We start from the raw sequence: 24,667 nt of genomic DNA, 5'->3' as shown, positions 1-24,667 counted from the left end.
ACATCTCAAATGTCCTCTTTCTTTAAGAATCGTGGTTTCCCGTCTGCCGTCATCAATGATGCCCTCACCCGCATCTCCTCCATTTCCCGCACTTCAGCCCTCACCCCATCCTCCCGTCACCACAACAGGGACTGTGTCCCCCTTGTCCTCACCTACCACCCCACCAGCCTCTGGATCCTCCGCAACTTCCGCCACCTTCAACAGGACCCCACCACTAAGCACATCTTTCCCTCTCTACCCCTCTCTGCTTTTCACAGGGATCGTTCCCTCCGCGACTCCCTGGTCCACACGTCCCTCCCCACAGATCTCCCACCTGGCACTTATCCCTGCAAGTGTAAGTGCTACACCTGTCCGTACACCTCCTCTCTTACCACCATTCAGGGCCCCAAACGGGCCTTCCAGGTGAAGCAACACTTCACTTGTGAGTCTGTTGGGGTCATCTATTGCATCCAGTGCTCTCGGTGCAGCCTCCTCTACATCAGTGAGACCCGACGCAGATTGGGGGACCGCTTCGTCGAGCACCTCCACTCCGTCCGCCACAACAGACAGGATCTCTGGGTTGCCACTCACTTCAACTCTCCTTCACATTCCCATTCGGATACATGGCCTCCTCTACTGCCATGATGAGGCCAAACTCCAATTGGAGGAGCAACGCCTCATATACCGTCTGGGTATATCTCTTACCGTCCAGCCCCTTGGTATGAACATCGAATTCTCCAACTTCCGGTAATTCCCTCCCTCTCCCTCCCACCATCCTACTTTCACTCTGCCTCCTCTTCCAGCTGCCTATCACCTCTCTCATGATTCTGCCTTCTTCTATTACCCATAGTGCTTTCCCCTTACGTTCCTTCTTCACCTCTCCGGCCTATCCCCTCCCCCACCCTTTGATCTTTCCTCTGATTGGTTTTTCACCTGGCACCTTCCACCCTCCCCCCACCTTCTTTATAGGGCCCCTGCCCCCTCCCTCTTCAGTCCTCACGAAGGGTCTAGGCCCGAAACGTTGACTGCTCATTTCCACGGATACTGCCTGACCTGCTGAGTTCATCCAGCTTGTTTGTACGCGTTGATTAGACCTCAGCATCTACAGTGTACTTTGTGTTTTCTCAGCCTCCAGCTACCTGCCCCGCGACATGATACGTGATGTCAAGACGCAATGGCACGTCCTTCCGTCGAAGGAGCTGCGATGATATCCGGGGTGCAACGGGAAACTGGGTGTGCTGTAGTTCTTCAGCATTTTCACATTTTCTGCATCGTTATTTATTACACGTGGACATTTGTTTATATTTACAGGATTTAGGAGCGAAAAACTGTGCAGCTCTTGGAAATTTTTTTAAAGAACCATATGGGAATGAGTTTGCTGGAGATTCCCACTTACCATACAATGTGACGTAATGTCAAAATTACTGGATCGTTGGAAATCTAAAGTTATAAACAGAAAATTAGCAATGCTCGACGGTGCAAACAGCATTTGTAGAAATTAGTGCACCAGCTCAATTATTATTTATCAGAATTGGATAACCTTCAGGTTTTAAGCAAGCAAACAAGTAATAGGATATTCGTAAAGAAATATTGCATTCAGTCACGCTGACCATCCAGCATCCAGTTCAGAGTGCAAGAGGAAATCGTTTAAGAACGTGGAATAACCTGCAGCTGCTTTCTAATTTTTAAAAAAAGGCAACATGCACAAATTTCTGGAGGAGCTCAGCAAGTCAGGCAGTATCTGTGCAGGGAATCAACGTTTCGGGTGGAGAAACAGTCATGTTGGAAGGTTTCCGCCAGAAGCGATAACTGTTTATTGCCTCTCCGGAGATGCTGCCTCTTCTGCCGAGTTCCACCAGCATTTGCATGTGTTGCTCAATATTTACAGCATCTGCAGGATCTCTTGTGTTTATCTAAAAACTGGAATGGTTTTATCAGAGATTGTCAAACTTTGCAGGTTATCCTTGGCAATTTCATTCTCACGTACCTAATGGAAATCGGTGATTCTCTTCCAATGACCTTCCTTTCCCTTCCTACCCCATCACCACGATCTGTCCTCAGCCTGTGGCTATTTCTTACAGGCAGATAACCCTGCTGCAATTCTGTATCGAGCAGCGGGTTAGCAGAAATGTTTTTCAATAGGAAAGACTAAAGTTACTGTTTTCAGTACTGCCGTGAATTCCCACTTCTTATCCGAATCTTTCTGGATTGTACTGGGTATTTAGTTCAGAGATGGGCTTCTGATCACATCTCATTCCACCATAAAGATTACATAACACTCCTGTTTCCAGCTTGTCGCAATGCATTGGCAGATAAAGCTTCATTCCGTTACCACTACACTTGTCTATTCCACGCTGGGGCAACTCAGCAGGCCAGGCCGCGTCTATGGAAAAAGAGTACAAGAGTAAAGATGTTTTGGGCCAAGACCCTTCATCAGCACAATTTACTCAATATTATTACTCTATTGTTATAGATACTGCCTGTCCTGCTGAGTTCCTCCAGCATTACGTGTGTGTTTCAGCAATTTGGATTTTCAGCATCTGCAGATTTTCTCATGTTTGTCTTTTCCATTGCATGGGAAATGGCAGGTGACAGTTACTAAAATATAGCAGTCGCATGAGACTTTCTCAGAAACAAACATCACATCACATGCTAGCATTCCATGCAAAAAACTTTAAATAAATTGCCAGACTATATATCTTCTTCCCCATTTAAATAACAACATTTTACACTGCAATTTTATATTTTAAGGCTAATAATATTCAGTAAACTACTGCATGTAAAACACCACCTCCTATTTGCCCCTCACTCCATACTTGCTGCTGAATACAGGCTCCTGGTTAAGGAATGTCTTATTTTTTAAATTACCATCCACTGACAATAAAATACATCCTCAAAACTATCTCTTCCAGTCCTACCACTCACACTTTAGATCTTTGAAATCCACAGGCCTAATTATAATTTCTCCACCATACATGGCTGAGAAGTGAAATCCAAAGGCCGATAAAGGCTTATTCAGAGGTCCAGAGGGAGTATAGAGTACCTAGACTACCAGAAAAAAAGGTGTTGCTTAATTTGACATTTGCTGCTGGCTGCATCATCTACACTATAGTTATCTCTAGATTCAACTATTCTAACACACTCCTAGCTTGCCTCCATTACCCTATTCTCCATAAACTTGCTTCTCCAAAATTGTACTTTACCTCACACTAAGACCTGCTCATTCACCATCACTATTCTCACCAATTCAAGCTGGCTTCTAATTAAGCAAAACCTTAAAAAAAAATCTTTGTCTGAATTTTCAAATGGCTCAGTGGCCTCACTCCATCCTGTGTCTCTCATCTCCCCCATCTCCATAAGGCTCCGATATATTTGCACTTTTCCACGGGGAATAGAAAAGGGAATAGGCTTTTGAGCATGCTCCGCTATTCAATACAATGAAGTCTGATTCAATACTCCTCTGATATCCAACCCTTTCATCACAGCCCTTGATGCCCTTACTGAAATGTAGCTCACTGTCACAGCTCCTTGGGCCAAGAAATTCCAAAGATCCCCCCCACCCCCGCTTAATGATATTGGTCCATGGTCTGAAAATGTTTGGGAACCCGTGCTCCAAAAGATCAAATTCTTCGTTGCTGCTCCTTTATTCTGACACCATGCCCCCCTGGTTCTGGGCTCTCCGACAGGAAACATTCTCTCAGCATTTCGCCTGCCTAGAACCTCATACGTATCAAAAGGACCACCTTTCACTCTTCTAAACGCCGCTGAGCAGAGACCTTGTCCCTCGTAGGACAACCCCTCTAAACTTTCTGAACCATCTGCAATTAATTTTTTTTCTCAAAAGAGGGAGACCAAAAGTTATTCAAAGTGTTCCTGAAGTGCTTTTAACAGTTACAGTAAGGCTATCTTTATAGCCCAACCCTTTTGAAATGAAGACCAACTTTATATTAGTCTTTCTTAACATCTGTTGTATTGTGTCTTCACTCTCGTTGATTCATACACAAGCACTGTCATATCCCCTGGTACTGCAGCTTTCTGCCATTTTGCTTCAGTTAAACAATACTCTGTCCTTTTGTTCCACCTTGCAAAGTGCAAAGGTATATGGAGGAATTTAAGGTGGAGGGTTATGGGGGGGGGGCAGGGTTTAAGGGTTGGCACAACATTGTGGCCCGAATGGCCTGTACTGTGCTGTATTGTTCTATGTTCTTCTTTGAAGAGCTTTGGGACTTTCCTGCTGTAGTCTAACTTTGGTCTCTGTACTGTTCAAAGGTGTTTCTTCGGCAACTGAGGCACTCTTGAATTCCTTCCTTTCTCTTTTTCCAAGAGACTCCTTAAAACCTACATCTTCAACCAAAGTTTTGATCACCTGCCATAAATTCCCCGATGTTGTTGTCTTCGGTTTTTGCTTGATAAAATTTCAAAGAAACATCCTGGAATATTTTGTTGCATTAAAGGTTCCAGATAAATGAAGAGGTCCTTCAACTTGTGGAGCCAGCAGATCACACTTGCCTTTCATTCCTAACCCCTGGGCCAAACTGCAGTGCCAATGAATTTGAAATCACAGTGGAAGTTGTTTCAATAAAATTTCCAGCCTCTGGACACCGCATTCTCAGCTAACGTGAAACTCATCAGCTTACGAAAGCCCGATGAGGGTCACGCTCCACTCAAGCACACAACCCACACTCTTGCCTCAGCCCTCCCCACCATGTCAGAGATATTTCAAAGTTCAAAGAACATTTGTTATCAAACTGTGTATACTTTATACAACCTGGAGATTGGACAGGCAGCCGTGAAGCAAGGAAACACAACAGAACCCATTAAAAACAAAAGAAGACCATCAAACAGCCAATGTGCAGAGAAACAGGAAAAACAAATTGTACAAACAGTAAGAGCAAGCGAACAGCATTCGGGACTGAAGTTCACAGAGCCAGGCATCACTGCAGCCAATCCAAATCCAGCGTAGAGACGAGTAAACTGCAGAGCAGCAAGCCAGACCAGATTGACCCTCGCCTCTGACCATTTCAACCTGACCCAGTGCCCAAACTTCAGGTTGTTCCTCACTCTCTGCCACTTTGATATGCCTTCAGGCTTGGGCTTATTGAGAAACATACCTGATATAATCATTATATAACCATGAACTATAATCACTATGTATTAGCTATTTACTATACTATGTAATCACTTCTAGGTACCGAATATTAATATGTATTATTTTACTAGGCACATTTTGTTATGTGTTGTTTTCACTAGATACTTTGTACTCTCTTAGCTGCATATTATGGCACTTACAGTACACCTGCTTGTTTTGTAACACTATTAGCTGCGATGTATCCCATGTATTACACTCAGCCTTTGTTTAGTACGAGATAACGGTGGCGGACTGGATGCTGCGAGCAGGAATGTACTGTGAGGGAGGTTGTCTGAAAAACATAATCTTGGCCACGAATAAGGCCCCAATGCGAACGGGTGAAAAACAATGGTGACGTACCGCGGGCTAGGCAAGAGCGATTAATTAATTCATATATAGATGATATGCAACTAAAAATTGATTGGGTATGCTGATGAAACCGAAATGTAACTGAGATAAGAAATTACTATAAAGAATGCTGTACACCGGAGCTCGGGGGGCTTTCGGTGACGAGTTCATTGATTGCCTCAGCCTTTGTTTGCAAATAAAGGTTTAATTTTCTTGAAGAATTGTCTGTGTCTCCAAGTCATTTCAAGTAACCACGACAGGCTCTGCTGCTTTGATTTGGCCAGTACCTGATCTTTCCAATATGGCCCGGCTCTTAAATTGATCAAACCCCCTGATCTTTCCTGACTCCGCCACGTCGAATTGCCTCCGAGGCCACTCCAGCAACTCCACCCCAGACATTCTCCAACCATCATGCCTCTCCGAGACCCCAGCCCACAGCACAAAAGTGCCAGGTGGTACAGAGAATTCAGCTCAACTCCAACCAGGAAGTCACAGGTCACTGTTTACAGCACCCATTTGCCAGAAAAAGTGTGAAAAGCGAAGTTGCTTTCTTTGTTTCAATGGCCACCGGCAAGTAGTTGCTAGATGTTTGAATGTGGTGACTACACACTCTGTTTCATAGCACATGCTCAGATCAACCAGTTGGCAGGATGAAGCTGAATTGATTATTTGATAAACTCCCCCTATTCAGAATGACTTTGCTTATTGAAGAGCTATGGTTTATACAGGGTTCAAGGTGCAATTAATGCACCTAGTATTGTCAAATTGAGGGAGTCCTGCCTCTTTGTAAATCATTGCTGCATCTTTACATAATTGTACTTGTTACTACTAGGTATTTGGTTTACTCTGTGAACTGCATGCAAATGAGATGCTGCCTGACCTGCTGAGTTCTTCCAGCGTCGTGTACTTATTCTTTGATCCACAGCATCTGCAGCTGTATTTTTGTGTGAGAAATTTCATTGCATTTTGGTCTATTTGACAATAACCTAATCCAATCCAATCCTACCGTATCAGTTGTACTTGAATTACAAGGAGGACTTCATGGTGCAAATCACAGTTGGGGGAATAGAGAGTTTGCAGAGATCAATCAGAATGATTGGCAGGATGAAGAAACTGGATTAATAGGAACAATTAGAAAATTGGTCAAGTTCTTGCTGGAGAAAAGCATGTTAGATGTTGATGTGATTTCTGTTTTTTAATTTTAAAGGAGGCTGATGGAGATTATGAACGACTCTTTTGCCTTATCCTGAACAGTAGAACCAGTGAATTCAAAGCTGATCTTCAGAAAGAATGACCTCAATTTTATCCAGTCAGAACTGAAGAGAGCGAGAGAAATTAAAATATGCTGGCAGGTATTGGGATTGTTGAAGGTCGGCCATGGGAAATCAGAAAATTCCATTTGTATATTTACAACACAATCAAATCCATTTGCCCCACAGAGGTGGCAGCTCACATTTGCCGCTTTCATCATTTGTTATGCACCAGGATAAACTCCAGGACTCATCCAACCCCAGAGGAAATGATCACTGGAGACTCTGGTTGTCATTTCCTGCTGAACAAGTAGACTATCGGACAATAAATGGTGCTAACAATTGTTAATGGTAGTTTCTTCAGCATCAGAACACTGAACAACATGCATACAAATTCAAGTCATAGCTCCATACAGAAATGAACATGGACACAGCTCCTTCAACATACAGAGTCTGAGATGATCATCAAACACCCATTTTTACTCTAATCATATTTAACCCATCTTACTCTCCCCACATTCCCATCAGCTCCCCCAGATTCTATCACTTACCTACTCACAGGTGGGGGGGGGGTGTAACTAACATTAGACAGAGCTTTCAAACTTCCCAATCTTTGAGGGACTGAAGTATATTTGTTGTTACAAGGAAAGTAGTCAACAATGTTCAACAACAAGGGGGCCCATGGTGTTATAGGAAAAATACTAGAATGGACAGAGCACTGGCAAAAAGTGGGAATACAGGGAGCCTTTTCTGATTGGCTTCCAGTGACAAGTGGTGTTCCACAGGGGGTGGTGTAGGGACCGCTTCTTTTTATGTTGTATGTCAATGATTTGGATAAGAGAATTGATGGTTTGTGGCCAGGTTTTCAGACAATACAAAGATAGGTGGAGGGGCAGGTAGAGTTGAGGAAGCAAGGAGGCTACAGAAAGAATTAGACAGATTAGGAGAATGGGAAAGAAGTGTCAGATAGAATATGGTGTTAAGAAGTATGTGCACTTTGGTAGAAGAAATAAAAGCACAGACTATTTTCTAATTGGAAGAAAATTCAAAAATCCAAGGTGAAATGGACTTGGGAGTCCTTGTGCAGGATTCCCTAAAGGTTAATGTGCAGGTTGAGTCGGTGGTGAGGAAGACAAATGCAATGTTAGCATTCATTTCTTGAGGACTAGAATATAAGAGCAGGGATGCAATGCTGAGGCCTCACTTGGCAAATCATGAGCAGGTTTGGGCCCCTTATTGAAGAAAGGATGTGCTGTCATTGGAGAGGGTTCAGAGGACATTCACGAGAATGAATCCAGGAATGAAAGGCTTATCATATGAGGAGCGATTGATGGCTCTGAGGCCTTACTCACTGGAATTTAGAAGAATGAGAAGGGATCTCATTGAAACCTATTGAATGTTGAAAGGCCTAGATAGAGTGGATGTGGGTGTGTTTCCTGTGGTAGAGGAGTCTAAGAGCAGAGAGACATCCATTTAGAATGGAGATGAGGAGGAATTTCTTTAGCCAGAGAGTGGTAAATGTGTGGAATTTGTTACCTCAGGAGGCTGTGGAGGCCCGGCCATTGGGTGTACTTAAGGCTGAGGTTGATGTGTTCTTGATTTGCCAGGTGAAATGTTACAAGGAAAAGGCAGGATAGAGAGGGAATGAATCAGCCTTGATGAAACAGTAGAGCAGGGTCGACGGGCCAAATGGCCTAATTCTGCACCTATGTCTTATGGTCTTATTCTGAGTCTGTGCCCTCTGGTTCTAGACTTAACCACTATATCCTCTCCACACACCCACTCTATTTAGGCCTTTTAATATTCGATAGCTTCAATGAAACCCCCCCCCCCCCCCATTCTTCTAAACTTCAGCAAGTAGAAGAGGCCAGCCATCAAACGCTCCTCAGATGTTAACCCTCTCGTTCCCAGAATCATTTTCGTGAATCGTCTCTGGACCATCTCCAATACCAGCAGAACTTTTCTCAGATAAGGGACCCAAAACTGCTCACAATACTCCGAATGTGGTCTGATCATTGCTTTATAAAGCCTCAGCATTATATTTGTGGTGCCCTTAAGGCATTTGTTTAGTTTATTATATTTTCACTTTAGTAATTCATTTGTAATCATTTTCTAGTTAAAGTTAAGGTTGTTGAAAGTAAATTCGTTGTCTGTGATGTATCGTGGCATACGATGACATCACACCCGGATTTGCTGCATCTTGTGGCAAAATACCGGTTTGGAGAAACAGGAAGGAGGGGGCTTGTGTGTGCAGGATCATCGCAAGAAAAGTTTTCTCTCTACGCACTAAGAAACATCATAGAAGCAACGTCGTAAGTTCATAAGATAATCAATATGTTGAAGTAAAAATGTTAACGCTGATTCTGTTAAAAGTAATGACGGTTGATAAAGTTATTTTCTTGTCCTATTGAAAATGTTACCGGATAGTTTGTTGTAGTTTTATTTTTCCAAGTATTTATGATGTAAATGTGATGCCAAGAAGGAAACAAATACTGTATATATTTTGTATTGTTTTATCAACAGTTTTCACCATACGTTAATGTGGAAGAGTGAACAGTAAACGGTTAATCTTACTGGGATCGCGCTTCATTGACTCCGGTTTATACTTGGTGTTTAGTTCAGTTTTTACACCTGTGCAAGAACACTACAACATCCTTGCTCTTATATTTTACTCCTCTCAAAATGTGGAAACCATAGAAAGGGTGCAGAGGAGATTTACAAGGATGTTGCCTGGATTGGGGAGCATGCCTTATGAGAATAGGTTGAGTGAACTCGGCCTTTTCTCCTTGGAGCGATGGAGGATGAGAGGTGACCTGATAGAGGTGTATAAGATAATGAGAGGCATTGATCATGTGGATAGTCAGAGGCTTTTTTCCAGGGCTGAAATGGCTAGCATGAGAGGGCACAGTTTTAAGGTGCTTGGAAGTATGTACAGAGGAGATGTCAGGGGTAAGTTTTTTATGCAGAGAGTGGTGAGTTCATGGAATGGGCTGCCGGTGGTGGTGGTGGAGGTGGAAATGATAGGGTCTTTTAGGAGACTCCTGGATAGGTACATGGAGCTTAGGAAAATAGAGGGCTATGGGTAAAGCCCAGGTAGTTCTAAGGTAGGAACATGTTTGGCCCAGCTGTGTGGGCCAAAGGACCTGTATTGTGCTGTAGGTTTTCTATGTTTCTATGAATTCTAAGATTCAATTTGCCTTTTTTACTCTGAACTCAACCTACAAGTTAACCTTTAAAGTTCAAAGTTCAGTGTAAAAGTTATCAGAGCACATACTTGTCACCACTGAGATTCTTTTTCTTGCAGGCATACTCAAAAATATATAGAATAGTAACTGTAAACAGGATCAATGAAAAAGCAAGAGCATAGAAGACATCAAACTATGCAAATGCAAATGTAAATAAATAGCGATAAATAACGCGAGCATGAAATAAAATGATAAAGTCAGATCATTGCTTGTGGGTACATCTCAATAGATGAGTGAAGTTATCCCCTTTTGATCTAGAGCCTGATGGTTGAGGGGTAGTAACTGTTCTTGAACCTGGTGGTGTGAGCCCTGAGTCTCCTGTACCTTCTACCTGATGGCAGCAGTGAGAAAAGAGCATGGCCTGGGTGGTGAGGATGTTTGGTGATGGATGCTGCTTTTTTACGGCAACATTTCATGTAGATGTGCTCAGTGGTTGGGAAGGTTTTACCTGTGATGTATTGGGCCGAATCCACTACCTTCTGTAGGATTTTCCACTCAAAGGCATTGGTGTTCCCATACCAGGCCGCAATGCAGCCAGTCAGCACACTTTCCACCGCTCATCTATAGGAGTTTGTCAAGGTTTTTGGTGACATGCCAAACCTCTGCAGAGGAAGTAGGGGTGCTGTAGAACTATCTTCACAATTATATTTATATGATATGTCCAGGACAAGTCATCTGAGATAGTGACACCCAAGAATTTAAAGTTACTGACCATCTCCACCTCTGATCCTCTGATGAGTCTGGCTCATGGACCTCTGGTTTCCCTCTCCTAAAGTCTACAATGATACCTTGGTCTTCCTGACATTGAGTGAGAGGTTGTTGTTATGACACCACTCAGCCAAATAAAGGAATCCTGCACAAGGACTCCCAAGTCCATTTGCACCTTTGATTTTTGAATATTCCCTCCATTTTGAAAATAGTCTACACCTATAATCCTTCTATCAAAGTGCATGACTTTACTCTTCCCAAACATGGTCACAAAGCCATCAATTCCATCATTCAGATCATTGACATATAACATGAAAACCAATGGTCCCAACATTGATCGCTGCGGAACACCTTTGGTCACTGGTAGCCACCCAGAAAAGGCATCCTTTATTCCCACTCTTTGCCTCCTGCCAATCGGCCAATCTTCTATCCATGCCAGCATCTTTCCTGTAATACCATGGACTCTTATCTTGTTTAGCAACCTGATGTGTGGCACTTTGTCAAAGGCCTTCTGAAAATCCAAGCAAACAATATCCAATGACTCTCCTTTTTCTATCCTGCCAGTTATTTCCTCAAACAACTCCAACAGATTTGCCAGGCAAGATTTTTCTTTAAGGAATCCATTCTGACTTTGGCCTATTTTATCATGTGGCTCCAAGTACCCTGAAACCTCATTCATTTTCATCCTAACCGCTGAACTCAAACTAACTGGCTAATTTCCTTTCTTCTGTCTCCCTCCCTTCTTAAAGAGTGGATAGATAGATAGATAGATAGATAGATAGATAGATAGATAGATAGATAGATAGATAGATACTTTATTCATCCCCATGGGGAAATTCAACATTTTTTCCAATGTCCCATACACTTATTGTAGCAAAACTAATTACATACAATACTTAACTCAGTAAAAATATGATATGCATCTAAAATCATCCTCTCAAAAAGCATTAATAATAGCTTTTAAAAAGTTCTTAAGTAGTTTACTTAAATACATTGAGTCCTAACCCCGGCACTTTAACATATCTTACTCCTGGCGGTTGAATTGTAAAGCCGAATGGCATTGGGGAGTATTGACCTCTTCATCCTGTCTGAGGAGCATTGCATCGATAGCAACCTGTCGCTGAAACTGCTTCTCTGTCTCTGGATGGTGCTATGTAGAGGATGTTCAGGGTTTTCCATAATTGACCGTAGCCTACTCAGCGCCCTTCGCTCTGCTACCGATGTTATACTCTCCAGTACTTTGCCCACGACAGAGCCCGCCTTCCTTACCAGCTTATTAAGACGTGAGGCGTCCCTCTTCTTAATGCTGCCTCCCCAACACGCCACCACAAAGAAGAGGGCGCTCTCCACAACTGACCTATAGAACATCTTCAGCATCTCACTACAAACATTGAATGACGCCAACCTTCTAAGTGACATTTTAAATCTTCCTGTCCCCTGGAACCATTGCAGAATCCAGTGATTTGTGAAAGATCATTACCAATGCCTCCACAATCTCTTGACCAATATCTATGGGGAACACACAGAAATTACGGGTTTTCTGGGAGCTGACAGATTGATTTTTTAGGAAATGGACATAAATCTGATAAAATATTCAGAACTGGCAAGGCAGTTAAATCCATATTGTGTCTGCTCGGCAACAAACACTCACTGATGGAGTCTTTTCAATAATAATCATAATTTGGATATTTGAAATATCGCATATCGGTACTACACAATGAAGACTAATTTATTTTGTGTGCTGGTAAGTTTTGATCTCGACTGTATCCGTTCTATGATAAAATACTGAAAGAAAGCAGGCATTGTAAAAGATTGCTTGGAAAGAAAAGTACAACCGGCAGGAAGCATTGCCTTACAGACAACAGGAGGGCAAGCCCTTCCAAAGCACTATCATTTCAACCTTTTGTTAACACTACAGCACATTGAAATAATCAGCAGTACTGCTTCTCATTAGAGGGTTCATTTCTGTGGTTTTCAACAATTTCTCTTCATGCAGAAGAAATAGAGGCTTCATCTTTGGTCGGAGTAGTCGTTTCCTGATTTGAAAGAGTTGATATTTCAAGTTAGAACAATGAATACCCTAATTACAGCCAACGATCAAAGTCAGATGGAATTGTATGTCAGACCCACACACGACCTTTAAGGATACCTGTTTTATACCTATTTGAATTTTATTTTCAGTGAAAGGCTCTTTCAAGCCCGGCCCAGGTGTTGCAATGGCAGGACTGTGTAGTTCTGGAGGGATAGGCTAAACTGAGCAGCAGCTATCAATTCCAAGAGTCATCTATAATTAATAATTTTCTTAAATTTATTTATATTCTTTGTTTTTTTATATATTTAATAAATTTATATCTTATGGCATTGAAGCTGAAGTGCAAACTCTGACTATTAGGACATCCAACAGCTTTTGGACTGAGTAATGTGTTCAAAAACAATTGCTCAGCAAGTCATTTGATTTGCTACAGAATATCAAATGAACATAAATATTTAATTAGATCTAAGAATACTTTAGTGTACATTTTTGCTCTGGAGCTTATAATAAGTGAAAATATTTATCATCACATTACAAATACAAAGCCATACTAAATACATATATCATGATCAAGACTGCCTCCCTAGCTTTACATTGCATTATACTGTACGCTGTACAGGAGTGACAATGCGATCACTTGTATCAGTTTTATAAAAAAAGCTGCAAAGTGCATTGTACAGTTCATACAGGCAAATTAGTCTAAAAATTTGCACCATGTTTGTGTTAGTCTGTTCCTTCACCCTCTCACTTACCTGCTTAATGAAAGACTTTCAGACTGCAAGTTCACAGCAGTATGTTAGGTTGACATATAGTAAACAACAGGAGCAAAGTCTATGAAGAATAACCAGGCTTCTGGTAAAACCACATACACTTACATAGTACCTGATTTTATATTATGCACCATTAATTTTACATCTTATATCTATTATTGTTAAATATTTCCAAGTACAATCAATACAGGTTTCAACTTTTTACCATTTTCCTTGGGCTATCTACTAGGTGCTATTCCCCTGAGGGGTGTAAGTTACTTTGTTGAAAGACCTGATAAATTTGATAGCTGCTGTAAGTGAAGTCTGCAGTTACCAGTATTAATCCTGAGCAGATTTTGCTTGAATGGGAATGTTAGGCAAATGAGAAACTTCTTTTCTTTGGCCTGAGTTACAGGCACAGAGGTTTTATGGGAGAATATTTCTTGAGATTCTGATGCTCCTGATGGATTTGCTATATGGTCGATATGTGGCACAAGGACACTTCACGTACAGTTACAGAAGAAACTCTACTGTGATTTTTGTACTGAGAAATTTCACCAGACTAAGGGACAAATTCCTAATTCTCTGCCATTGACTTAGTAGATTCAGGATACCACCAGATAGACTGCAAATGAGATGAGGCATAGCATGAGGTTTAAATTGTCCTCAGACCATATATCCATATGAGAAATCAATAGGGTATTCAAAGTAACTTGATCTCCAGAAGGAAAATTGTTTCCAGTCAGTCACCCCTCACATCTTGGATTGAATGGTTGCCTTCACACAGCAAGAGAAAGTATCTAATGGTAGGAATACATGGGAGATCAAGGATCATGTGCAGATAAGGGTGACCTGTGACTCTAGAAAGTAACCAATTAAGAGAAGTTCTACATTCTCACAAATTCTCAGAGAGCACTGAGATTAATGCTGAGTCAAATATGTTTCTACTAGGTGGAAAAATGTATCTGGTGACAATGCATTATCTTTCACATTTTTGGAGGTTAGAGTCTGAGGAAACACCAATTATCATGTGCAAGTTCAAAGGACACATTTAGCATTCTGATTACAGACAATGGGCCAAAGTTTACAGCACAGAACTTGCATGGTTGTCATAAGATAACATCATCTCGTCTTCCACAAAGGTCTCTCTCCACGGATATACCTGACCTGCAGAACAGTTCCATTTATTTTCATCTGTGCCTTTAGCATAGTATACTGTCCCAAGGTGCTTCTAAGAAGCACAAGCAGAGTAAAATATAATAAACTGGACCAATAAAAGGAACAACAGGACAGTGAAATAAAACAGCAAGAAAGAGACAGGTTAAAGTCTGAAAGATGGACAACTGGAGAGATTTAGAGGGGAATTACAGATATTTAAACCAAGGCAGCAGAAGCTACTGCTTCAGCAGTGAAACAGTGGAAGTGAACAACACACAAGCAGACAATGTGTATTACTGTGTGGCTGTGATCCTACAGCGGTTAGTGATCACAGCAACCATGGTGCAAATCAAATCACAAAAGTCTCGGGTTTATAAATTAGGATGTCACAGTAGCACTGCAGGTAGTTCAGCTGTGTCACAGTCCTAATGTATTCAATTCTGACCTCTGGTGCTGCCTTTGTGAAATTTGCATTTTCTCAGTATCACCCCTGAGTGCTCCCGTTTCTTCCTCCATCCAAAATAAATCATGCTTGGTGGGTTAGTTAGCTTCAGTAGGGTCGCCAGTGTTACCTGTTGACATGTATATGTGTAGCAAATAGACTGAAGGGAAATAAATTGGGCAATTGGATAAATGGGTTTATCTGAGAGCCGCCATAGCCTGTAGGCCCCCGTCTAGGTCATACAGAAACTTAGGTGAAGAGTTCTTAGCGTAAAGCTGGAGGTGGTTACCAAACTGTGGGGGGGGGGGGGTGAGGCAATACAGATAATTAAACATGGGAATAAGAACTAAAATCTTAATAAATAAGATGACATGTTTCTTTCAGTGTCACCCTGAGCTGCACAGAAACAGTGAATACTGCGAACACTTTGCAGGTGACACGGCATCAGTGAGGAGAGAAACAAAATTCCATCTTCAGTTTATCAGCGTGCTACAGTCCAAGTCAATGTAGAAACATATTGGCCATCCACGGAAGAAACATGTTCAATATTGAACATGTTTAATTAGTTTGCTTTTTCCACAATGACTACTGTAAAGTACTGAGCAATTTAGGTTGGGATGGTTCATTATATTTAGCCCCAAGCCCCTGAGATGGAGAATGCTTGGGGTTTACAATTTGAATTACTACTCATTGACCTCCTCTTTAACCAGATGGTGTGATAGTCCCAGAACCAGGGTGAATTCCTGATATTCTTTTTTCCGTATGCACAAAAGTTGTTCCACAAAATACACTGAGATGTGAGAATTAAAACATTGGACCATAATACATAGGAGCAGAATTGATCCATTTGGCCCATTGAGTCTGCTCCCCCATTCCATCACGATTTTCCCTCTCAACCTCCTTCTCCTTCCTTCTCCCCATAATCTAGTATTTATCAACCAAAGCATTAATTATACCCTTTTGAACCATTAGTTGTACAAATCAGAAAAGTTGTTTTCTTAGAATATTTGTAATTTTGCTTTATATTTTTAGTGCAAGAAGCTGAAACAAATTATCAACTTAGGTTAGCTAGTCTGGCTGATTTAATTTAATAAGGGCAAAACAATTGTAAATTATACGTATTGTAAGATGAATTAACTAACTGTGTAGCTATGCCAATACCCATTGTATTTCACTAACAAATTAATTGTTTGGAAATCTTTGATTAAGATGTTTATTTTATCAATAATCAGAACAGATGATAATTTTTTCCCTCAAAAAATTCTTCGAGAAAGGGCAAGTGATCTGTGTTTCTGACTTCGATCATTGCAAATACTATTTGTTCTTTATATCTCCTTGTAATAAAATAGCCTGTTTAACTGTGAACCAATTTACAGTGAATTTAGTGCTGTAACAAGGACTTGAGTCAATGAGGTGACTTTCTGCAGTTCAACCCCCTTGTAGTGAAGTAAAAGAAAAAATCTGGAATAAGCTGTTTAATCAGTGCTTAAAGTGACTAGTAGGGAATTGGGAGTTAGTGGGATTTACTGATTTAGAGAGGGAACACATCAGGGAACAGGCCCGTGCAGCCCAATGAGCTGTGCTGCCCTGCAAACCACCCCTTTAACCCTAGCCTAATCACAGAACATTTACAATGACCAATTAACCAACTAACTGTACGTCTTTAGAATGTGGGAGGAAACCGGAGCACCCAGAGGAAACCCACATGCTCACAGGAAAAAACTTCTTACAGACGGCGTCAGAATTAAACTCCAAAGACCCGAGCTGTACCGTGCGTGGTGCCCCTAAATGCCACTTTGGAAATACTCTATCAAAGACAATTGAGAATATCTCTGCACAGCAGATCCCTGTGAGAAAGGGCTTATAAATTATAGTGGCAGTAGCCCATTTGTTTGAATTCATGTTGAAAGAGGAAGCAATTCTCTACACATGTAAAACAATACTCAATTACGATCTGAGCAATTGCAATATTTACTCTATACTCTGATATGGAATTTACATTAATTTTATAATTTATTGAGAAGATTGAAGGAAGTTTGAGGCAATGAAAGAAAAATAAATAGAAGTATCCTTTATGCTTTTATGCTAATGAACATAATTGTTAACATTCTTCATCCATCGAGCATCACAAAGGAGAGTCCATAGTTTGCCACTCTCCAAATACACACTGGTGTTTGATGGTTTGTTGCTATATTAGAGATTAGAAAGTCCAGGCTTTATATCTTTATTTAACAACTAAAAACAAGTTATATGGTTAAATCTCTTTCAGACCTCATGAATCACAAAGTCACTCTCAGATTCACAATTCCTAATTGGAAATGAGAAAAATCTCTGATTTTTTCACGTTGTGTCTTGACAACCAGTACCTTCTGCCAAGATCTAAACATCAGCCTGAGGTCATGAGATGACGACTGTATTTCTCATCATGGAACAGCAAAAAGTAGCTTACATTCACAAGGACGAAAATCCAGGTCACTTTTCATATTGCTCTATTTTCACAACTCTAATCTGAACAAGGTCTTTGCTCCGCCTTCCTGATGCTGGAAATAAAAACCATGCAACTAGCATATCAACTCTTTGGAGAAAGTTTTCACTTTAGTTTTAGCAAGTGATGGAAAGTGTAGCTTGTTCCAGATATATAGAAATCCGTTCTCTACAATTAATGTAGATAAATGGAAATAGGAACAGCAAAATAAATGATGTTGGCATCAAAAAGTGGAACATTCTTTCTCCAACTTTTTCACCCATTTCTATTCCCAAACACACTAAGAAAGACAGTGTCGGTAGATGTTCATTTATAATCCCATATTCCTTCTGTTTTGCCCGCTTTAACAATATCTCACTGCCCATATTGTCAGACAGCATAATTAATAAATACACCCCTGTACATCTATGTACATACCCATAAACACATGCACACGTGCACATGCGCGTGCACACACACACGTACAGACTTACACACACACACACACACACACACACGCACACGCGCGCGCGCGCACACACACACACACACACACACACATCCAGACTTACACACACATGCACACGCGCGCGCACACACACACACACACACACACACACTTACGAGCAGATACATATACACAAGACACGTGCAAGCTGTACATAAATATGACATGCTGATTTAGTGGCAATTATTTCAAGTGCTAAAGATTTTTGTGGCATGACCTATCTTCCTTTAAGTCAGCCAGTGGTGTAGTAGCATCTGGACTGGACTTCAAGGCAAGTGGTCCCCGGGTTTGAATCTGGCCGACTCCTTGCACATTGTCCATCTGTGCTGGGTTGGGTGTCAAGCTAGCAACTCAGCCTCATAAAAAAAACCAAAAATGCTAAACAAGTGGCAAGGTTGCTGACTGATGCACCACAAGGAATGGAAAAGAACTACAACAACCACCTATCTTCCTTTAGCAACAAGAAAATAATCCCACAAAACAAACCTTTACATCCAGAAGTGAAAAGAAATTTTCATCCTAATGCAATGAACTAAACTCAAAACCCAGTTTTATGAACAAAAGGTCAGCTTCTTAATGAATTAGCCAGTCTTTCCATATGATGGCTGTAGAAGTTCTGAGTAAGCAAGCAGTTGTGACAAAACAAAGTTAATACCAAACTACGACATTGTCTTCCACCTTTAAATGAAGTCCTTGTTGGCTGGCACAGACCACATGAATTGCACTGTGTCACATTGTACAACATACATGTTGCCTGCAAAGGACGAATGGTTCACCACTCTGGTGTGTTGTAGGAATGCCAGGTTCCTCTCTCAGACCAACAGACTTTGTAAACAATAGTTTCTATTGTGACAGTGAATTACTTGTGAACAACTGGTTCAGGTAGAAAATCCCTGTAAAGAGAGACGCACACTGTTCTGCCAGAAGTTTCATGCCTAAGTCATCTGACATTTTGCTACATGCATTCTCAGAGGCTTGCACAAAGATCTTGTAAGACATGACAACCTTTCTCAAGGTACTGGCCACTTCTGCATGGTCCTTAGCACAACCCGGGCATGTTGTAAGTTGGAAGCATGTCTCAGAGAGCTGAGAGAGGGCTTGGAAACTTTCTGAAACCCCAAGGATCATTTCATCAGGAGTTTGGTTTACTTTTACACTCTTTTGACAGGCAGACATCAACCTTTTGCACTCCCTATCGAGTTTTTGCCTGGTTACTGAAGTAAGTGCTGTACAATCTTCATCTGCATGGCTTTCTCTGGGACATTCCTTCAGTATATTGAGTAACTCTGCAATGTCGTTTTGCACCAACCTAAATCCATTTGGCATGTTGTACCTTTTATCCTTGAACAGTGGTAGGACCAGATTTCCATCCTTTACGGCATCAAGAATACCAAAATAACACTTGGCAGCCACGGTTTCTTCACCCTGTTTATTAAACGTAGCGAGGCCTTGAGGCAAGGGGCTTCCTGAAGCAGGTGGAGTGGTCTTTGGTGAAGGTGGCCATGTGAGACTTTCTAGTTCTTTGTGTTCATCAATGGCATCAATGCCCAAAGCTCGGAAACAATTCCCATATACCATCTGGCAGCTACAAGCTTCCTTTCCACCTGTTGAAAGCTGTTTAGTTCTATCAGTTGTAAGAATAGCCAAATTTTCCGAGTCAACATTAAAACCTAACCCCTCTTCTTCTTGCCCGTTGAGATTGTTGAATTTGGCAGATGAACATACACTTTGCACTGCTGAAGACTTCTGAGTCACTGTGAATTCTAGTTCATAGAGTGGCTTTGATTTAGTTGTTTCCGAAGATATTTTGTGTGAAGTATCTTTATTCCCTAGGCAAGGAATTGGTGCACTGAAATTATCTACATTTATTTGTGTGGGAGGCACAAGATACTCGTCATGGTTGGAATTTGGCTCTACCTTTGATTGGTTGCCTTTCCCATGTCCTGTGTGAAGGTTAGAAATTTTCTGGGGCCTCACTGAGAAAACTTCCATCTTTGGTTCCGAGGTTGGTGATGCGAAATGTTTGACTGCGCCAAATGTTTTAAAGGACATGTGGTTTAAATCCAAAACCAATCTGTTCCTGTCAAGAGGACAAACACTTCTGTTTTCATTGTCTCCCAAAGAGGAATTTCTTCTGTCAGATATTTCCTCTTGCAATACTGACATTTGTGGGAGACCTTGATCCCCATTGGTCGTCAACAAATGTCTTTGCACAGCTGCACTGCCGTTGCTTTGTTGGTAACGTGCTTTAGCTAGACCACAATTGTCAGATTCTACTTTGAAAGTGCATGTATTCTCTCTGAGATCATCTTGACATGACATTTGTCTAAGTGCAATTTCACTTTGATTGAAATCTGCCCATGGACCACACTTACCATTTCCCTGTTCTCGTCCTGTACTACTTTCGATAATTACATCATTTTGGTCTTTGCCTGTCACACTAATTGTGTTCAGGGTTTGTTGTTCATCAGTACAGGATACAGTGGGAACAGAACGTGCTTTATCTTCTATTGGGTTCTCTAAGCACAATTGCCCAAGCTCCAGAATTACTTCTGAAGGACTGGAACTTCTTTCAGTCTTGGAACAAGCTGTTCTGGGAGGCTTCACATCAATAAAAGATTTACTTATGCTTTCATCTTGTTCCGAGCCATCTACTGTTGGGGCATTGCCCATTTTAGAGCCCGAATCACATGGATAGCGCATAGCTGAAACTGGAGTAATAACAGTTATTGCTTCTGTAACTGATTTGATTTCCATCGTATCAGGCTCCATTTCCATTAAGCTAGGTGCAGCCTTTTTATTGATGCAGACAGAGATGGACTTTAATGGACTGATTAGCTCAGGTTCCAGTAAGGCAGATTCAGTCTCACTACTAGCCACAGAACAGAAAGTTGGCAATTGTTGTTTTCTTGATACAAGATTTTTCCTGTCATAACAATACTTGTAATCTTCAACTTTCTTTGAATAACAGTGGGATAGATAAGGTTTTACATCAAAAGCATCCTGGGGTGTAAAGCGTTCTTTTGCATTTATTGCAGGTTTTGCTTCTTCACTTCGATCTTTACCGCTCTTCACAGGCTCGGTATTCACTGTAGTCTCATAACGACTTGGGCTTGTCTGCACATTCCATCTCTCTTCAATCCTCTTCATACAGGTGGACTCCAAATCTGTCACAAAATGAAAATGCTTTGAAATTGTTCAAGTATCAACTCATACAAATGCCAATAAACACGTTGCTGCAGCTAAAATCATTTGTATTTTCCAGTGCTTCACTTGCATCATATGCAGACGTGTATGTCTGCACGGGTGCAATGAAACACTTACCTGCAGCAACATCACCGGCACAAAGCCCCATCCTGACAACATATAAGCAGCACTCATAAGGAATCTAGGTGATAGGTGAAGTTTTAGGGCTCCTATTCCATTCAGCTCCTCACACTATTTTTGAGCTCCACACCACTCATTTGGTTTTATCCTGCACCCACCTCACCGTGCTCTTAGATAGCTGTAGTTATTAGCCTCCTTTGTACTTGATTTTGTGAAATACCTGGAATTCACTTATGAGAGTGGTCAATGAAACCATGCAAAAGGGACGATTCTAAGTCTAACGAGATGCTGAAGAAGCTTAATGAGCCAAGCAGCATTTGTGTAGTGAAACGGACAGCTGATATTTCAGGTTGAAACTCCAATTTCCCTCATTGATTCTGCCTGATATGCTGAACTCCTCCAGCATCTTGTTTGATTTTCCAGATTCCAGAAAATGAAGTCTTTTGTGCCTCTATAAATCAAAGTTTTTCAGAGTAACGGATGTGGAACAGGATCTCTTCTTCCTATGTTGTTTATAGTGTAAAGTCATTACAAGTATCTTTAATAACCTAATCTACATATCTACTTGTAATGTTAAACCCATGATTCAATGGCTATGTTAAGATGCAGTCTATGGTAAAATCCTAGTTAGAGGGAGCCAACTCGAGCAAGATAAATTTCAACTTGAATTTTTAGCATGCCACAGAGACATGTCTAATATCAAACCCACCGTCTCCCACACCTCCCATCTTCTTCACACTCTGCCTTACTCCTCACTGAGCTGGGTCTTGCAACAGACGTGAGCCAAGACACAGTAGAATGAGGCTGCTGGAAACGTGCTCCTCTCTATTAGCATTGAGGCCTTCTGCTTGCTTCTAAAAGCCCAGACCACTGTTCCTTCCAGGTTCCTTTCCCACCACCAGCATGCTTCTTAAGGTAGCCCCGTGTAGAGGAGCCCAGGGTTTGTAGAGGGGGCTAAGTGAGGTAGGAGCCCATAACATAACTTACCACCTAATTTCCATTGCAACACTGGGCTTGCTGCTTTCTCCCCTGAGCTGAGCTTCATTACACCGGAAAACTAAACATTTCCTAGTACAATGAAGAAGAATTGTTATTCTTATATCCCCAGTCAGTAGACTTTCAAACTCCTTTCTTTGGTATTTAATTTGTTACACACGTAAAACCACAGCATTAATGATGATAGTATTGGTGTCAGCCATGGGCACTGTAGAGCCATTCCCATTCCAGAGACAATTGCATGAGGCGTAACATTAAACCAAGGCCCCGTCTGCCTCTTAGACAGATGTATAAGATCCTAACATGCTTTGTGAAAGAGAGTTTGGGTGAGGTTACAAGTCCTGGCCAATATTGCTCTCTCATTGAACATCACCAAAACAGTCTGACCTTATACACTCAGTAAACACCTTATTTTTACACCTGTACACCTAATTAATGCAAATATCTAATCAGCCAATCATGCAACAGAAACTCAGTGTGTATATGCATGCAGATACAGATCAAGGAGTTCAATTATCTTCAGACACAACATCAGAATGGGGAAGAAATGTGATCTAAGTGACTGTCCGTGGAATGATTGTTGGTGCCAGACAGGGTGGTTTGAGTATCTCTGATCTCCTGGATTATCACACACTACAGTTTACAGGGATTATGGAGAATGGTGTGAAGCAGTTCTGTGGGTGAAAATGCCTTGTTAATGAAAAGGATTAAAGGAAAATGGCCAGACTGTTTGAAGTTGATAGGAAGGCAACAGTAACTCAATAACCATGTTTTAACAGTGTTGTGCAGAAGAGCATCTGAAGTGGATGGACTATCGAAGCAGAAGGTCATGAACATAAACTTGTCTGTGAGTCTTTCAGTTTAAAGATCATCTTCCCAATAAAACTAAGACTAAACTTCAAAAATATTTACAGTATTTGGGAATCATAGAAACATAGAAATTCACAGCAGAGAGGAGCCATTTGAACTTTGGGATGCCCTGAATTATGAAAGATGGTAGTTTATACCTTTCTTTGTTTTTTTTTAAATTTTGTTACAGCTTTGACAAAAAGCACACAGTTTTATTTATGTATTTTGCACGTTTTTTGTTCGTGAAATATTTCTGTTTTTTTAATTGAGGTTAACTAAACTCTCCTACATAACTGACAGTACAAGAGAATATTTTTTCCATCCCAAAAGGAACACATTAACTGCTGTACCAAAGATAATTTTTACGCTCCCATGACTACCATTTTTGCCCATTTAGTCAGCTGCTATCCTGGAGTCATTATTCACTCTTTCTACTACAATAAGTCCTATTGCACAGAAAATAACAGATTGAAATTATGTCTGATGCTTGTGGTAAGTGGAAAATATTGAAGGAGTAACGGGGAAGGTGAGGCCCACCCATCATAGGTGATGCATTTCGCCAAAGGAGTCACATCATATCACTTGCTCCCTCAGACTCATTCTGGCACTCAGGGCAAAACACCCACCCACAGCCCCATCATATTTCAGTTGTTCATCTTTATCATGACCCTGTCTAACTCCAGAGCCGTTGCAATAATTCCCTCCCCTCCCCAGCACACCACAGCATTTGCTATTCCCTTGCCCCATCCTTGGCCCAATTATATTCATTGCCCCACCAAGTCCTACTGCACCACAAGTACCACAGCCTCAGAGTTTCTCCGTAGTTTAACTGGCAAGATCTCTATTTTCCCCTCTAACTAGAATTGCCGCTCTATTTCACACGTCCACATTATTTCGTAAATCCGTCACACCTCTTTGACTCTCTCTGCCTGTACAGAGATCTTTACAGAGAACTCCTGCCCATTTCCTATTGGCCACGTGAAACTGCCATTGCTACTGCGAGCCAATGACTGTGAACCTTCAGCTTGGTTTTTAATATCCCTTAAAGACAGTACATTATCATAGCATTTTCTTAAAGTTAGAATGTCCTGATATTGTGATTTTTTTTGTGACTTCTGACCTGGACTTTTATTGTACACAGTTCTAGATTGTGCTCCAAGAGTGCCAGGCATCCAAGTTGTAGACATAAATGGGTAGCAGAACAAAGTTACAAGACTTTACAGGCACACAAATCACTAAAAGTAGCAAAGTCAAAATAAAGGTGCAAATGCATGCCAGAAAGAATATTCCACAGGAATAGAACTAAACAAGATATCAAATGAAAACTGTGTTGAACAATATTGTGCTGTTATTATTTCTTTAGTGATAGCTTACACAGACCAAAAATTGTAGTAGACTCTGAAAATGTTCAAAAAATGTTCACAAGAATTACTCAAAGACTGAATGATGATAACTAATAGGATAGTTGTATAGGCTGAGGATTA

General features: G+C 41.2%; 2 protein-coding genes across 4 annotated transcripts in view; both read right to left on the bottom strand.

The window, feature by feature from the left end:
* LOC140713724 (thymosin beta-10) overlaps positions 1–24,667 on the bottom strand; it is a 452,521-nt gene that overhangs the window by 119,541 nt on the left and 308,313 nt on the right. The window lies entirely within an intron of this gene.
* Positions 17,010–24,667, bottom strand: part of frmpd1a (FERM and PDZ domain containing 1a) — a 175,401-nt gene continuing 167,743 nt past the window's right edge. For both annotated transcript variants that reach the window (XM_073024081.1, XM_073024089.1), the window contains exon 16: positions 17,010–21,178. In XM_073024081.1, coding sequence (XP_072880182.1) covers positions 18,855–21,178 — 2,324 coding nt within the window. In that variant the 3' untranslated portion in view covers positions 17,010–18,854. The remainder of the gene's footprint in view (positions 21,179–24,667) is intronic.

This window comes from Hemitrygon akajei, chromosome 2 (genome assembly GCF_048418815.1).
Source record: "Hemitrygon akajei chromosome 2, sHemAka1.3, whole genome shotgun sequence".
NCBI classification, from domain to species: Eukaryota; Metazoa; Chordata; class Chondrichthyes; order Myliobatiformes; family Dasyatidae; genus Hemitrygon; species Hemitrygon akajei.
This window is presented reverse-complemented; position numbering and strand designations above follow the sequence as displayed.